This window comes from Pseudorasbora parva, chromosome 25 (assembly GCF_024679245.1).
Source record: "Pseudorasbora parva isolate DD20220531a chromosome 25, ASM2467924v1, whole genome shotgun sequence".
Classification (NCBI taxonomy): domain Eukaryota; kingdom Metazoa; phylum Chordata; class Actinopteri; order Cypriniformes; family Gobionidae; genus Pseudorasbora; species Pseudorasbora parva.
This window is the reverse complement of record NC_090196.1, coordinates 12,881,761-12,900,098: the sequence shown is the minus strand read 5'-3', so window position 1 is coordinate 12,900,098 and position 18,338 is coordinate 12,881,761. Positions and strand designations below refer to the sequence as shown.

The 18,338-nt window shown below is 38.5% G+C and overlaps 1 protein-coding gene across 3 annotated transcripts in view; it reads right to left on the bottom strand.

Moving 5' to 3' along the window:
• gse1a (Gse1 coiled-coil protein a) overlaps positions 1 to 18,338 on the bottom strand; it is a 76,893-nt gene that overhangs the window by 18,157 nt on the left and 40,398 nt on the right. For all 3 annotated transcript variants that reach the window (XM_067435763.1, XM_067435765.1, XM_067435764.1), the window contains exons 3-7: positions 17,550 to 17,731; positions 11,029 to 11,192; positions 10,745 to 10,945; positions 5,683 to 5,850; positions 2,269 to 2,597 (exon numbers count right to left, since the gene is read on the bottom strand). In XM_067435763.1, the coding sequence (XP_067291864.1) occupies positions 2,269 to 2,597; positions 5,683 to 5,850; positions 10,745 to 10,945; positions 11,029 to 11,192; positions 17,550 to 17,731 (1,044 nt within the window). The remainder of the gene's footprint in view (positions 1 to 2,268; positions 2,598 to 5,682; positions 5,851 to 10,744; positions 10,946 to 11,028; positions 11,193 to 17,549; positions 17,732 to 18,338) is intronic.

Genomic DNA, 18,338 nt, shown 5'->3' with positions numbered 1-18,338 from the left:
GAGTTCTGATCTGTAGTCAGAAGAGAAGTTCTCCAGGTGTTCGAGAGATAAAGGCTTTGGAAAGAGACCATCTTAATGGATCCTCAAGCCACTTTAAGTGATTTATCTGTGAGCGTGAGGTTGTTTTCATCATGGATCATGGGATTCACATCAATGCTCTCATTCATTTGCTATTATACAATTATGGAGAGCAACCATAAAACCTTCTGACTTCTACGAGATTGCCGCCACACCATGTTTAACAGCTGGCAGAGGACAAAAAGCACTGAAGGCATCCTTTGGGTTTCTCCAAACAGGTATCCAGATTCATCCGACTATATTAATTTATGATTACCCATGATAACTTATGAGCAATGCAAAAAGGCCCATTTCAGTCTCTGGTGTCTCGGCAGGTAATATTTCTCACAGTGAACTATCAATCATAATTTAAATTCTGAATATTCATGAAGCCAGCTGCATTACAATAAGAAACTTAATTTGAGAAGCAAATAATGTGGATGATGTCATAAAAAATACATTATACATCGGCCTATACACTACCGTTCAAAGGCCTGGGGTCAGTTTGGAGGCTTTTATTCTGCAAGGATGTAATAAATTCATCAAATGTGACAGAAAATATGTTGCAAAAGATTTCTGTTTCAAATAAACGCTGTTCTTTAAACATCAAATAAAGTGACACTGAAGACCGGAGTAATGCTGCTGAAAATTCGGCTCTGATCACAGGAACAAATAACAAAGTTGATTAAAATAGAAAAGAGTCATATTAAATAGAAATACTATTTTACAATATTACTGTTTTCACTCATTTTGATTTTTGAATGCAGCCTTTGTGAGCAAAAGAGACTTCAAAACATTCAAAAATATTAGGGACCACATATTTGGAACGGTATTGTACATTTTCCATTATACTATAATTTGAATATTATTTGTGCACTCTCAAATTGATTAATCACATCCAAAATAAAAGTTTGTGTTTACATAACATGTGTGGACTATCTAGAATTATGTATATATAAATACACACTCATGTATGTACTGTATATATTTAAGGAAAGAATTATATTGATATTTTAAATATATATATATATATATATATATATATATATATATATATATATATATATATATATATATATATATATACACACACACACAGTACACACATATATTATGTAAACAGAAACTTTTATTTTGGTTGTGATTAATCGATTTGACAGCCCTAATATTAATATCTAATAATAATATTTAAAACATTTCTAGGCTTTGGTATTATTATAATGTAATTGCACAATTACATTTACATCCTCATTGGAGGATATAGGAATAAAAGTACAGATGGTAAAATCTTTTTTTTAATTAAAATAATTTTATAAAAAATAATTATTTACTCACTTTGTTCTTCTTCATTTGAATGGCTAACATTTGAATCTGTTCTCATAAAAATAAATTCATTTGACTTGGAATATAGTACACAGGTCATATATGAACTACTTTTATGTCCGTTTTGGAGCATGAAAATATTGGACCCCATTGACTTTCATTGACAAAAACAGCCGAAATATTCTTCAAAATATTCTAATTAGTGTTTTACAGAAGAAGAAAGACATGAAATGATGTTAAAATTTTACTTTTTGGGTGAACGTCGCTTTAAATAGGACCTTTTTCCCTTTAAGTCTTCAGCTTTCTTTAGTGGGTAAAGCTGCCGTTTGCGCGAAAAATGTCAGCAATATTCCACATTTAAAGGGACAGTACACGCAAAACTGAAAATTGTCTTCATTTACAGTTGTTCCAAATCTTTACGGGTTTCTTTCTTCTGTTGAACACAAAAGAAGATTTTGAAGAATGGCAGCTGATGGTAGCCATTGACTTCCATAGTATTTTTTCCTCCTATGTAAGTCAATGAAAGAAATCTTAGGGTGAACTAACTCTTTAAATAATTCCAGCATATCCAAAATAAAGGGGCAGGGCCTGGTTGAGCTAGTAGTGCTGAAACTTGTGGTTATGATCAGAGGCGGGACATTTCCTAAACACGCTCGAAGCGGATGACCAATCACAACACACTGATGGAGCTGGCCAATCAGAGCGCATTGTGCTTTTCAGAAGGCGGGGCTTCATAGAGACAGGATCTAAACAGAGTGATACTACTAAAATAATGTGTTTATGAACATTCAAGCATGAAAACCTATTCTAGTAGAGCCCAAGACTTCGTAAAAGGGCATAATGTGTCTTCTTTTGTTAATATTGTGTTGTTGGGTCAGGTTATCATACCCAGTCTGTTAGCAGCGAGTCTTTCCTCCAGCTTGGCTCTCTCCTTCATGGGCTGCCGGTGTGCATACGGATGAGACTGCGAGTGAGAGATCAAGTGTTGGTTCGCCGGCGGCTCGTGGCTCAGGTGGCGTTTCTCCATGGCCTTGACCGCCTGGATCTCTCTCCCTCTCTCTTTCTTAATCTCGACCTCTCTCTCCTTCTCTCGCTCTCTGTCCTTCTCCCTCCGCACCTCCTGTTCCCACTGCCTCTCTCGTTCGATTTCACGCGCTCTCTCTTTCTCTCGTTCGCGTTCCCTCTCCTGCTGGCGAAGTTCCTCTTCCATCTGCAGCCTGCGGAGGGTCGAAACACACGCGCGCGCGCAAATGGTGTGAGATGCAACACTCTCAACAGGAACAAGAAGAATACAGCCAGCGAGAGGCCGCGGGAACACGGGAGAGTGTTGATGATGTGCTTCAGACTACGGGGAAGATGGCGAGAGCGTGTTTGTGTGTGTCAAGGTGACACGTGCGTGAGATACATACATGGGAGAATATCTTGTGTTGATGACGGAAGGATCGTATTTACACAAAAAACACCTGGAATATTCGGTTTAAAGGGGATAGTTCATCCAAAAAAGAAAATGATCCCATGATTTACTCACCCTCAAGCCATCCTAGGTGTATATGACATTCTTCTTTCAGACGAACATGATCCGAGTTATATTAAAAATGTCCTGGCTAATCCAGGCTTTTGAATATACGGATATATTCCGTACGGAAGGGAGTCCAACGGAAGCTAGATATTTTACTTTATAACATTGTAAATATGGGTATTTTTCTTACACAAACCCATCGATTCGCTTCATACGGTCTTTTTTAACCCCTGGAGCCGTGTGGAGCACTTTTATAATGGATGGATGCACTTTTTCGGACTTCAAATTTGTAGTGCCCGTTCACTGCCATTATAAAGCTTGGATTAGCTAGGACATCTTTTAATATAACTCCAGTTGTGTTCGTCTGAAAGTAGAAATGTACACCTAGGATGGCTTGAGGGTGAGTAAATCATTGGGTCATTTTCATTTTTTGGGTGAACTATCTCTTTAACGGTATGCAAATGAGCACCTCTGTGACATGGCAACTGCCAATAGGAGTGCATTCACCTGATTTGCATATATAATGCAGTATATATCACTAGATTTGCATATATGTGCGCTTTCAAAGCAGTAACCAAATTGTGATGAGGTTTGTAGTAAAATGTTGGTTAAAAAAAGTTTCAAATATAGATAATAAGGGGAAAAGAAAGACAGCAGATATATAACAACATTCAATATAGATGGAAAAATAGATATAGATTTTCACAGAGATATCATTGTGGTCAGTTAGATTTCGGATATCAACATTTCTGGCGTGTGTCAGATTTATGATATCTTTAACTTTCAAAGAAAAACCAGTCTAAGAAGGTTTGCCGGTCTTATCTAGTTCACGCTGGTTTCTCCTTGGCAAGTGTGTTTTCCGCTGGTCTCTTTACCCTGAGAAGCTGAAAAGTGTCCAAAGGTTCTCTGAGGCAGTGTGAGCCGGCTGAGAGACCAGCTAAGACCGGTAAACTAGCTTAGGCTGGTTTTCAACAGGCTAGACGATGAATGAAGGAACATTTGAAAAATGAATGCTTGCCACCAGCAGATTATTGCAAATGTTTCATAATCATACCAATATAGAACATTTGATTCACTTGTACATTGCATGTTCATCCATGTTTGTTAAAAATAAAAGTTACTGTTTGTAAAAATGAATTTCCAAGTTAAAAGTCTAGCTTCATAACGCGCTAATGCACTTTTCAGAAAAGTTGAAAACTACTGATTTAAAAAATATTACTACAGTAAGAATTGCTATCAGTAATTACAATAAACTATATTAAAGCAGCACTAGGTAACTTTTCAACCTTCATAATATATTTTCAAGACTCTTGTGATGATACATCGACTTACAATAGGTTGAATGACACGTCTGCCATAGCCTGATGGGGTCTGTATCGTTTTTAATCGTACTTTTAAACTTCGGGTTTCGGGTAGTAACCCGAGAACAAAATTCGACTGCTTTACGGCATATACGTCACTTCCACCAACACCCACACTTCCTTAAATTCGGACGTGCGAGCCCAACTTTTTTCGGCGGATAATATAGTCATGTCCGAAGCAGCAGAGACAAATAAGAAAGAAAAGGTTTTGTTGCAGGAAAGCAATCCGCCACGCACCCGCGACCATTAAATAGACATACGGGGACCGCGGGTTATGAGACGGCCCGCGCATCACTAGTTCAGGGCTATCAGGGTTGTCATGTCAACAAATGCACGCGCGATGGCATCCCCTGATGTAGGATGACAGATCTTACGACAGTAGTTGAGGACATTATTTTTTCCCAACTTTAGGGGGACCCCGAGAGCAAAAGTTACCAAGTGCTGCTTTAAAGTATTTTATTATTATTTTCTATAAATGTATACATTTAGGTAAAATATTATTATGTAAAATGTAATATTAAAATGTTTTTAATATTACATAAAAATAAATAAAAATGTAAAAGAATAAAAATTCATAATAAAAATTCATAATAAAAATTCAAGGCAATAAAATGATCTACAAAAAGTTTGAATGTGAAGACAGCGAATAACAGAAGAAATGATAAAGAATTATATTTTATTTATTTAATATAATAAATTATATTTCAATGCCTTACTCACCTTGCAACCAGTATAATTATTAATTCCATCTAAAACATTATATATAATCAAATTTAATTCATCTGCATAATTATATATAATTATCAAAATTAATCAAAATTAATAAATAAATAAAACTGGTATGAATACAGAATAAATATATTATATTTATTATATTTAATAAAAGGTGCCATATCTAAAACAGCCAATTAGATTCACTGAGAGGATGGGAAATGTTTAATCATCACATGAATATATTAAAATGAATATTTAATAATTATATGTAGTTAATTTAATATAATTAATCTATTTACAATGACAACATATAATTCATATCTAACAAAATAGTATAATAAAATAAAATGTATATTAAATGATTTAATATTAAAATGTTATTCAATGTTATCTATGTAATATTTAAGTTTAAATGTTATTCAAGATATATTTATGTAATATATAAGTATTTTATAAAATATTATAAACAAATGCATAAATACATAAATAAAATGTAATAGAATTTAATTAAATTAATATAAACTAAAAAGTATTCACAAAACAAAGTCTGAATGAAGTCTGGAGAAAATGACAAATGACTGAACAAATCATATGACATTTCAATTCAGTGCTTGCCATGCAACCATTTTAATTATTAATTCCATCTTGAACATCCATTTTATGTGTAGTGTAGTGTAGTGTAGTGTGTGTGTGTGTGTGTGTGTGTACCTCTCAGAGTGCAGCGCTGACAGAGACTGGTGTGTGATGTCAGGAGGGTAAAAGACGCCCGGCATGGGCAGATGAACAGCAGATGGGTGGAGGGCCGGCAGAGCTCCCCCCTCTGGAAGCGGGTAGTAATGCGAGCGCAAGGCGGACAGATTGTAGTAATCCTCCATCCTGATCAGCCACAGGAAGCAGAGACAGAGACAGCAGCTAATTAGTGCCTCTAGAAATAACTGGCTTGTTCATTAACCTCTGCTCTCTGGCCCTCCGACATGAACATCACTGCCTATTTCTGTCACTGCTGTCTCACCTCCGCTCAGTCCCGCAAAGAGACATGCTGAGGGGGTTATTTATACAGAATGAGAGAGAGATGACAAAAGAGGATCAAACCGAGAATGTGTCCCTGTGGAATGTGTGAGAACAGGATATGCCTTGCTCTATCCAGACTAACAAACAAAGACCAATCCATCCAGTTCAAATATGGAAACGAAACTGCAAAATTAAACATTAACATATGACTGCCAACTTTTACATATCAATGTCTATTTATGCTTTAGAGATTTAAAGGAACACTATAATCAGCTACTTAATAGGTTAACATATACGTAACTGTTTGCACTCTAGCGGTTAATAAACAGAACTGCATGCGTCTTGAGGAAGAGCATTGCAGCCGGAGCTACTTCTCTACGGAGACATACGGGGACCGCGGGTTATGAGACGATCCGCGCATCACTAGTTCAGGGCTATCAGGATTGTCATGTCAACAAATGCACGTGCGATGGCATCCCCTGATGTAGGATGACAGATCTTACGACAGTAGTTGAGGACATTATTTTTTCCAAACTGTAGGGGGACCCCGAGAGCAAAAGTAGCCAAGTGCGGCTTTAAGCAGCAGAACTTTTTCCAACTTTGAAAATGAATCATCATCATTACAACGATTTCTGAAGGATCATGTGACACTGAAGACTGGAGGAATGATCCTGAAAATTCAGCTTTGATCACAGAAATAAATGATCATTTAAAGTATAATAAACTGAAAACCAATTATTTTAAATTGTAATATATCACAATATAAAAAAAATCTGTATTTTGATCAAATAAATGCAGGCTTGATGAGTGGAAGAACCTTCTTTCAAAAACTTTACAAATAGTAATATATATATATATATATATATATATATATATATATATATATATATATATATATATATATATATATATATATATATATATATATATATATATATATATATATATATATATCCAATATATATCCAGGTCCTTTATTAGGATATGTGATAAAAGTTCATTATTTTCCATAATGTTATGATAAAAATTTAACTTTCATATATTTTAGATTCATTGCACACCAACTGAAATATTTCAGGTCTTTTATTGTTTTAATACTGATGATTTTGGCATACAGCTCATGAAAACCCAGCATTTTAAAATCTCAAAAATCTAAAAAAATTAGCATATTTCATCCGACCAATAAAAGAAAAGTGTTTTTAATACAAAAAAAGTCAACCTTCAAATAATTATGTTCAGTTATGCACTCAAAACTTGGTCTGGAATCCTTTTGCAGAAATGACTGCTTCAATGCGGCGTGGCATGGAGGCGATCAGCCTGTGGCACTGCTGAGTAGAGTTTAGATTCTCTGCCCGAGCCCGAGCCCGAACCTGACCCGAACCGACCCACGGGCCGGGTCGGGCTGAGATTTCCCTGCACTATCCTCGGGTCGGGTAGGGCCGGGCCCGTGATCAAGCGTTTGTTTTTTTAATCATTAGCCTACTTTACTAGTCTAATTGAGTGGGCAGAAAGCTATGCTATAATCAGAAATTATATGTAGCCTATATTTAGCAAAGTAAGAACTAATACAACAACTAAGAAACAAATGTGTAAGCTACAAAGTTGCACAAGTCAGGATTAGTGTAAAAACGCGTGTTAAACTCACAGCTCGAGCAGTGATGGAGCGCAGCATTATAAACAGAAACGCTCTGTGTCAAGAGCTGCTCGCGTGAACACTGCACTTTGCTTAATTAAATATCTTCGAATCGTTTCGTTTAAAAGTGGACATTTCAAGCTTTCTATACGCATTTTTCTCATGTCTGTGAGGCGAGAAGCCTGCTGAGTTTCGGTTTATTTATGAGACGCGCACTCCACTGCAATGAAAGCAATCACTCCCACGACTTCACCTCACGATAGTCTGCTATTTGCTTTTTATTTATTAAATCCCGGCAATTGGCCTAAGAAACCTTTTTTAAAATTAAGATACAATTTAAACAAAACAAAATAAATGCTTTCTACAAAACAAAACTTAATATTAAACTAAATATAACCACCAAAATCATTTCTGATTCTGACCCACTCACATCTTTTCACTCATCATAATCAGATGAAATGTAAAAATAATATTATAATATTTAAACATAAATATGAAGGAAAAAACACATTGTTTAATGGCTACAACAAAGTAAGCTACAGATAAATGTCTGAGCTGGATTTGAGCAAACATCAGTTTACCGGTGAGCGGATCATGAGCGCGCGCCTGCGGATTATTGAGCGGAGTCAAGTCAACTTTATTTATAGCCTATAGCGCTTTTACAATGACGATTGTTTCAAAGCAGCTTCAAAGTGTTAAACATGAAAATATTGCAACAAAATGTTATTCCGCTGTACAGTCGCTGTGGAGAAAACTGAAAACTAAATGTAGTTTTATCATGAGCCTCACCAGTCCGCTTCGCTGCGCTTTGCTCATTACAGGCTCGTTCTCGTCAAAACGCCCACGCATTGAACAATGGTCGGGTTTAAATCGGGCTTGGGCTCATAATTACAGTTAATGTGTCGGGCCGGGCCGGGCTCGGACACAACGTTCACGGGCTCGGGTAGGGTCGGGCTTGATTTTTTGAGCCCGATCTAACCTCTACTCCTGAGGTGTTATGGAGGCCCAGGATGCTTCGATAGCGGCCTTAAGCTCATCCAGAGTGTTGGGTCTTGCGTCTCTCAACTTTCTCTTCACAATATCCCACAGATTCTCTATGGGGTTCAGGTCAGGAGAGTTGGCAGGCCAATTGAGCACAGTAATACCATGGTCAGTAAACCATTTTCCAGTGGTTTTGGCACTGTGAGCAGGTGCCAGGTCGTGCTAAAAAACGAAATCTTCATCTCCATAAAGCTTTTCAGCAGATGGAAGCATGAAGTGCTCCAAAATCTCCTGATAGCTAGCTGCATTGAGCCTGCCCTTGATAAAACACAGTGGACCAACAACAGCAGCTGACATGGCACCCCAGACCATCACTGACATCACCAGCATTTCCTTCTCCCCAGTCTTCCTCCAGACTCTGGCACCTTGATTTCCGAATGACATGCAAAATTTGCTTTCATCCGAAAAAAGTACTTTGGACCACTGAGCAACAGTCCAGTGCTGCAGTGGCTTGACCTGTGGAATGCAGCACCTGTAGCCCATTTCCTGCACACGCCTGTGCACGGTGGCTCTGGATGTTTCTACTCCAGACTCAGTCCACTGCTTCCACAGGTCCCCCAAGGTCTGGAATCGGTCCTTCTCCACAATCTTCCTCAGGGTCCGGTCGCCTCTTCTCGTTGTGCAGCGTTTTTTGCCACACTTTTTCCTTCCCACAGACTTCCCACTGAGGTGCCTTGATACAGCACTCTGGGAACAGCCTATTCGTTCAGAAATTTCTTTCTGTGTCTTACCCTCTCGCTTGAGGGTGTCAATGAAGGCCTTCTGGACAGGGTCGGGTCGGCAGTCTTACCCATGATTGCGGTTTTGAGTAATGAACCAGGCTGGGAGTTTTTAAAAGCCTCAGGAATCTTTTGCAGTTTAGAGTTCATTAGTTGATTCAGATGATTAGGTTAATAGCTCGTTTAGAGAACCTTTTCATGATATGCTAATTTTTTGAGATTGAGAATTTTGGGTTTTCATGAGCTGTATGCCAAAATCATCAATATTAAAACAATAAAAGACCTGAAATATTTCAGTTGGTGTGCAATGAATCTGAAATATATGAAAGTTTAATTTTTGTCATTACATTATGGAAAATAATGAACTTTTATCACATATGCTAATTTTTTGAGAAGGACCTATATATATATATATATACGTATATATATACTATATATATACATAAATACGTAATGCAATTTCTTTATAATCTGGTGGTTCAAATAAACTTTGTGCTGAGAGGAGATGAATAAAAAAAAACCTGGGCTTGTAACCAAACATTTAAATCATCTATCAGTGCTGTAATAATTGTGCTGTGACTTATATTGCACTCAATGTACACATTTTTAACTCTGGGAATGAGCTTAGCGAACTGTCAGCAGCCAAATACTGTATGTTTTTGAGGTGCACTTCATTGTTTAAACATTTATTTGTGTGAATTTAGAGTAATATTGGTCATTAAATCAGCATAAACTGGATTCTGGACAAAAAAAGGGCCTATATGAGGTGACATTTAAGCCCCTGACCCAGCTAAAGCAAAATTATATTTGGCATGGGTATGCATACAGTGGACAAAACGTAAATTTCCTCATTAGCATAGTATGAATATTTGGTACACATATGCATCAAAATTGAGCTTAAAGGGTTAGTTCTCCCCAAAATTTAAATTCTGTCATAAATTACTCACCTTCATGTAATTCCAAACCCATGAGACGTCATCTTCAAAACACAATTGACAATATTTTTAATGAAATCTGAGAGATTTTTGTCCCTCCATTGAAAGTCAACACATTCTTCAGAAGACATGGATTACTCCTTTTAATTTATGTGGATTTATTTTATGATCTCTTTATGAACATTTTGAAGTGTTTCAGTGGAGGGACAGAAAGCTCTCAGATTTCATAAAAAATATTGTCATTTGTGTTTCGAAGATTAACAAAATCTTACGGGTTTGGAACGACATGAGAATGAATAAATGGTGACAATTTTCCTTTTTGGGTGAACTAACCCTAAGAACTAATGAAAAACTTGATCAGCAAGGTTTTTCGGGGCTAATATAGGAAGGTACTATAGATTCAGAAGAACCACCAAAACCACACCACACACCTGTATGAAGCAAGTGAGGGGTGGTGCAAATATCCTGAGTGAAAGTACGCGAGAGTGTCGGCTGCGGTTCCTGGACTGAGCCCTAGAGGGAGCAAAGGCATGCGCAACTCTTCAGCGGAGGCGTACGGACGAAAGCCATCGCGAAGATACTCCTCCTGTGGAGACCCTGCCAGCAGCATATTAGGAACCTGCCTGGACAGGCTGAGAGAGAGAAAACAGAAAATGAGAAAAAAGACTGAAAGCAGTAAGATGTGCAGGTGTGTGAGAATGTGTGAGGTACTCACTGCGTTTGAAGACGAGGGTCTTGAATGAGAGCACTCGGGTTCATGCTGAAAGGGTGAGATGGACCGAGGTATGGAGGGAGAGAGAGGGAGGTCTTCTCCTGGGCTGGTAAAGGCCGATCTGGGGCCAAACGCTCTTGGCCGGATACTCTCAATGCTGCATCAGCCTAAAGGGGGAAAAAACATTAATGGTTAAGGCATAATTTTCTTGCAGATATATTAATACCATTGTACACAAACCTGTGTGTATTATATAAGGTAATTTCAATTATTTTATTTTATGCATATGTTTATGCTGTATAATGTAAAGGTATATGACAAATTTCCACCCTCACTGAACAGAAGAATGAGAATATTGAGTGAGTGAGTGAGTGAGTGAGTGAGTGAGTGAGTGAGTGAGTGAGTGAGTGAGTGAGTGAGTGAGTGAGTGAGTGAGTGAGTAAGTGAGTGAATAAGGGAGGGAATTAGTGCGAAGTGAATGAGTAAGTGAGTGAGTGAATAAGGGAGTGAGTTAGTGCAAAGTGAGTGAGTGAATGAGTAAGTGAATAAGGGAGTGAGTAAGTGCGAAGTGAGTGATTGAGTGAATAAGGGAGTGAGTAAGTGAGTTAATAAGGGAGTGAGTTAGTGCGAAGTGAGTGATTGAGTGAATAAGGGAGTGAGTTAGTGCGAAGTGAGTGAGTGAGTGAATGAGGGAGTGAATAAGGGAGTGAGTTAATGCGAAGTGAGTGATTGAGTGAGTGAGTGAGTGAGTGAGTGAATAAGGGAGTGAGTGAGTGAATAAGGGAGTGAGTGAGTGAATAAGTGAGTGAGTGCGAAGTGAGTGATTGAGTGAATAAGGGAGTGAGTAAGTGAGTTAATAAGGGAGTGAGTTAGTGAGTGAATAAGGGAGTGAGTGAGTGCGAAGTGAGTGATTGAGTGAATAAGGGAGTGAGTAAGTGAGTTAATAAGGGAGTGAGTGAGTGAGTGAATAAGGGAGTGAGTGAGTGCGAAGTGAGTGATTGAGTGAATAAGGGAGTGAGTAAGTGAGTTAATAAGGGAGTGAGTTAGTGCGAAGTGAGTGATTGAGTGAATAAGGGAGTGAGTTAGTGCGAAGTGAGTGAGTGAGTGAATGAGGGAGTGAATAAGGGAGTGAGTTAATGCGAAGTGAGTGACTGAGTGAGTGAGTGAGTGAGTGAGTGAATAAGGGAGTGAGTGAGTGCGAAGTGAGTGATTGAGTGAATAAGTGAGTGAGTGCGAAGTGAGTGATTGAGTGAATAAGGGAGTGAGTGAGTGCTTAGTGAGTGAGTTAATAAGGGAGTGAGTTAGTGCGAAGTAGGCATGTGCCGATATCAATTTTTCATGTTGCGATTAATTGATGAAGTTTTATCACGATATACGATATTATCACAATATTGAAATAAGTTGCTAAAAAAAAGTGTTGCCATAGCATAACAGCTTTAAGAACTATTTTATGTATTAAATACAATAATGCACCAAAAATATATACAGCTCCGGAAAAAAATTAAGAGACCCCTCATTGAGAAATCAATGTTATGTGGTCTCTTGATATTTTTCAGAGCTGTAAAAGTACAATTTTCAAACAGATTAAATTGCAAAAGAATTAGGCTATAAAGAACAACAGGTAGGCTTACACATTACAATAATGTCTCCTTATTTAATGCATTAACTAAGATTGAGCAATAGCTACATTTGGTACAGAAAGTATAATGTTTTTGTTAATGTTAGTTAAGAAATACTGATCATTGTTAGTTTTATCTTAGGTCCATTAAAAAAGTTATTTTGATTTTGATTGTAATGTTATTAAACAGTAACTAAGAAATTAACATAGAATGATTAATTCTTTAAAAGTATTTTTCATTGTCAGTTTGGTAATAATGAATTAACATGTTAACTAATGAAGTCTTATGTCTCAAAGTTTTACTGAACAACAACAAATAATCAGAACAGTTCTAATTATTAGGGCATGTTGTAGTCCAGATTAAAACATAAAAATGTTTAAGTTTGAAAATAAATAGCCTATTAAGTCTTTAAGTATTAAGTATTTGGTGCTGTGATGAACAACATTGAGATTACAAAAACTACACGCGTTTTTTGTTTGTTTGCTGGTTTCCGGGGTAACTGCAGCATTCTGCAGTTCATCAGCGCCCTCTGCTGTCACTGAGCGGCACTTCAGCAGCGCGTCTGGTTCAGTCATGTGCAAAAGCACGTTGGGCTTGTTTATATCTGAGCGCGTGTCCCTTTCGATGCAGAATACAGCGGTGTTGAGCATTTATACGGTTGATGGGCAAAGTATTCTTGAGTGCATTATAAAAAAATTATAAATTGTTAATAAATTATTATTTACGATATTTTAAAGTGCCCACGATAACAATATTGTGCATATTCATTATCATGATAAATCGCATTATCGAAAATCGGCACATGTCTAGTGCGAAGTGAGTGATTGAGTGAATAAGGCAGTGAGTTAGTGCGTAGTGAGTGAGTGATTGAATAAGAGAGTGAGTTAGTGCGAAGTGAGTGAGTGAATGAGTGAATAAGGGAGTGAGTTAGTGCGTAGTGAGTGAGTGAGTGAATAAGGGAGTGAGTGCGAAGTGAGTGAGTGGGTGAATAAGGGAGTGAGTGGGTAGTGAGTGAGTGGGTGAATAAGGGAGTGAGTGAGTGCATAGTAAGTGAGTGAGTAAGTGAGTGAGTGCATAGTAAGTGAGTGAGTGAGTGAGTGAGTGAGTGAGTGAGTGAGTGAGTATGAGTGAGTGAATAAGAGAGTGAGTTAGTGCGAAGTGAGTGAGTGAGTGAGTGAATAAGGGAGTGAGTTAGTGCGTAGTGAGTGAGTGAGTGAATAAGGGAGTGAGTGCGAAGTGAGTGAGTGGGTGAATAAGGGAGTGAGTGGGTAGTGAGTGAGTGGGTGAATAAGGGAGTGAGTGAGTGCATAGTAAGTGAGTGAGTAAGTGAGTGAGTGCATAGTAAGTGAGTGAGTGAGTGAGTGAGTGAGTGAGTGAGTGAGTATGAGTGAGTGAATAAGAGAGTGAGTTAGTGCGAAGTGAGTGAGTGAGTGAGTGAATAAGGGAGTGAGTTAGTGCGTAGTGAGTGAGTGAGTGAATAAGGGAGTGAGTGCGAAGTGAGTGAGTGGGTGAATAAGGGAGTGAGTGGGTAGTGAGTGAGTGGGTGAATAAGGGAGTGAGTGAGTGCATAGTAAGTGAGTGAGTGAGTGAGTGAGTGAGTGAGTGAGTGAGTGAGTGAGTGAATAAGGGAGTAAGTTAGTGCGAAGTGAGTGATTGAGTGAATAAGGGAGTGAGTTAGTGCGAAGTGAGTGATTGAGTGAATAAGGGAGTGAGTGAGTGCGTAGTGAGTGATTTAATAAGGGAGTGAGTTAGTGCGAAGTGAGTGATTGAGTGAATAAGGCAGTGAGTTAGTGCGTAGTGAGTGAGTGAGTGAATAAGAGAGTGAGTTAGTGCGAAGTGAGTGAGTGAGTGAATAAGGGAGTGAGTTAGTGCGTAGTGAGTGAGTGAGTGAATAAGGGAGTGAGTTAGTGCGTAGTGAGTGAGTGGGTGAATAAGGGAGTGAGTGAGTGCATAGTAAGTGAGTGAGTAAGTGAGTGAGTGAGTGAGTGAGTGCATAGTAAGTGAGTGAGTCAGTAAGTAAGGGAGTGAGTGAGTGTGAGTGAGAGTGAGTGAGTGAGTGAGTGAGTGAGTGAGTGAGTGAGTGAGTGAGTGAGTGAGTGAGTGAGTGTGAGTGAGTGAGTGTGAGTGAGTGAGTAGTGAGTAAGGGAGTGAGTGAGTGTGAGTGAGTGCGTAGTGAGTGAGTGCGTAGTGAGTGAGTGAGTGGGTGAGTGCGTAGTGAGTGCGTAGTGAGTGAGTGAGTGAGTGAGTGAGTAGTGTGTGAGTGAGTGAGTGAGTGAGTGAGTGAGTGAGTGAGTGAGTGAGTCAAGAAGGGAGTGAGTTAAGAAGGGAGTGAGTGAGTGAGTGTGAGTGAGTGCGTAGTGAGTGAGTGAGTGTGAGTGAGTGAGTGTGAGTGAGTGTGTAGTGAGTGAGTGAGTGGGTGAGTGCGTAGTGAGTGCGTAGTGAGTGAGTGAGTGAGTGAGTGAGTGAAGAAGGGAGTGAGTGAAGAAGGGAGTGAGTGAATTCAACCTCTTGAATTCAAAGAAATTAAAATAATGACAACAATAAGAAAAGAACAAATGTGCATCTTGTGATGGGATTAGAGTTTACATACAGTTCTGTTGTGTCTAAACAGACCTGCAGACATTGCCAGATAATCACTTTACCTCTACCTGCAACATCACATCGCCTTCTACTGGAGGTCACATATGGACTACTTTGATGATGTTTTTATTCCCTTTCTGGACATGGACAGTATAGTGTGCATACACTTTCATTAAAGGAGCAGAAAAGCTCTCTGCATAAATATAAAATATCTTAAAGGTCGCGATTCCATCTTTCAAACTTTAGTTAGTGTGTAATGTTGCTGTTAGAGCATAAATAATACCTGTAAAATTTCAAAGCTCAAAGTTCAATGCCAAGCGAGATATTTTATTTAACAGAAGTTCCCTTTCAAAGCCTACAGCGAACGGCCGGTTTGGACTCCAGCAGGAAGTGCAGGGATGTAATGACGTCACTAGAACCGTTTGTTGACTAACCCTCCGCCCACAAGAACACGCAAAATAGGGGGCGTGGTCTTGTTGCTCTCCCACGTGGAGAAGAGCGCGCATTCAGCGCTTGCATCTCCCCGTTATGGTAAGAGGCGGGACCTTTCCGGGCAAAGTGCGCTAAGCTGCTGTCCAATCACAACACAGGAAGCGCTGGCCCAATCAGAACTTGTTACGTGCTTCTGAAGGAGGGACTTCATCAAACAAGGAAATCATCAGGCCGTTTTTAGGACAGAGGAAACAGCGGTGTTCAGATAAGTAAATTGTGTTTTTTACACGCAAAACATGAACTCATGTTATATTGCACACTGTAAACACAATCAAAGCTTTGAAAACACGTGAAGAACGGGACCTTTAAACCGTGTTCCGAAGATGAACGGAGGTCTTAGGGGTGTGGAACGACATTAGGGTGAGTCATTAATGACATAAATTTTATGTTTGGGTGAACTAACCCTTTAAAGCCTACAGATTCAAAATGAGATGTCATTATATAGTTAATTTGCATGTAAAGGCAGGCATCCCAAAATATTGGGTAAAATAGTGCATGTTGAGCATGTGAACACAACAGCCAATCAGATGTCTATAAGAATCAGGTTCTTTTGACAACACAATGCAAAGGACACATTTTGAGTATGGGTTACTATACTTGGCCTTCGAGTCACTTTACCTTTTAAGTATTCGGCTGCTGTGTGAACATAAAAATATATAAACATACTTTTACTTTATAGGCAACTCAATTACATTTCAAATAGTGCCAAATATAGAATCTATAGATGAAACAGCAAGTGTGTGTGGTCGAGACAGGCACAAAGAAGAGAGACAGCCTGGCTTAAAGCTGACTGAGAATCCAGAGCTTTGGTCCCTCTATCCTGTCTCTCTCCCTCTCTCTCTCTCTCCCTCTCTCTCCCTCTCTCTCCCTCTCTCTCCCTCTCTCTCTCTCTCTCTCTCTCTCTCTCTCTCTCTCTCTCTCTCTCTCTCTCTCTCTCTCTCTCTCTCTCTCTCTCTCTCTCTCTCTCTCTGGGCAGAGCTACAGAAGACTCTTTGTGTAAACAGAGAGAGGGTAGTTTGATCAGGGGAAAGTGCCTATTGTCTCTCCTGATGTCCCCTGACTGCAGTGCTAAATAAACTCAAAGCCACACAGAACGAGAGCTGAACAAACCATCCATCCGAATCCGCACACACACAAATTCTGGCCTGATCTTGTGGTTGCGCCTGAGAGTCACCCAAATAATGGACATGCAGGACACCCACAGATCAGCCCATTTGCACTAATCCAGCCCAATTTAAACCCTGCGACCCCATCAGGACCTCAATCCCTGTGCAGAGCGGAAGCCTGCGGTCAAGCCCTCCTGACCACACAAACATAATATCAGCGGTCTGGAGAGATCTTTCTGTTTGTATTGATTGGCAAGGATAAAGGGAAAGAAGGGAAAGAAAAGACGCCGTCATAAACATACGCTTTTAATTTTCTCAACCAAATGAGTGACCTCACACTTGTTGGACTAGTTACAGCTCTTTTATGCTCATTTCAGATAATAGTTTATTGGAATGAATATAAAACATGAATAAAGCACAAAGAACCTAAGTTCTAAGATTTTTGGACAACTGAACATCTCAGAAGATTTAAATAAGTATGGCAGCTTTTTTAATCATCAGCTTTGGTCGAAATAAAATGGACTTGTCGGACAATTTCATAGCTCTACCTCTTTTTTTTTTGCATATCCCAACAAAACTTTTATATATGTTATAACTGCATAATTTTCGGGGTTCTGTGTGAAATTTTCAAGGGCTTTTCAGTTTGTTTTGTCAACTTTTAGGAATATACTGGCATATATAGAGCTAATAGACATATTTTTTTGCAAAAAAATCAATTGTGTCATACCTGACGTCCTTCAGACCTCCAAAATCCATTGACTGTTTTAGTTGGGGCGATGGTGACCACAGGCGGAGTGCCTGTGGGCGGGCCCAGATTGGTACCCATGGCAACCCGCTTAGGCGTACTGACCGGAGAAATGTGATTGGTCACCGGGGAGGAAACATGTGATGACTCACTACTAATGGAGCCTGAAAAAAAAAAGGCAGATGAGATATATCATTAAATATATTACATATCGTGATATCTTATTTTGATATAATTTGAATACTTGATTTAAATATTTGAATATATACTTTTATGTTAGGTGTGATTATGCATTAGTCAAATCAATTAATCGCATCTAACCTAAAAGTTTGTAAATATATAGTGTGTGTATGTTTTAAGTATAAAATGTATTTTATTTACATGAAAATGTGTGTGTATAAATAATGTTAGTTATGATTATATATTAGTGCCGTCAAAAAGATAAATCGCATCTCACATACAAGTTTGCAAATATATATAGTGTGTATGTGTGTGTGTATGTATAAAAATGTATTTTACTTACATTAAAATGTGTGTGTATAAATTATGTTAGTTATGATTATATATTAGTGTGTCAAAAAGATTAATCACAATGAATTGCATCTAACATAAAAGATTGTAAATATATATATATATATATATATATATATATAGTGTGTGTGTGTGTGTGTGTGTGTGTGTGTGTGTGTGTGTGTGTGTGTGTGTGTGCGCGCACGTGTTATGTATAAAATGTATTTTATTTACATAAAAATGTGTGTGTATAAATTGTTA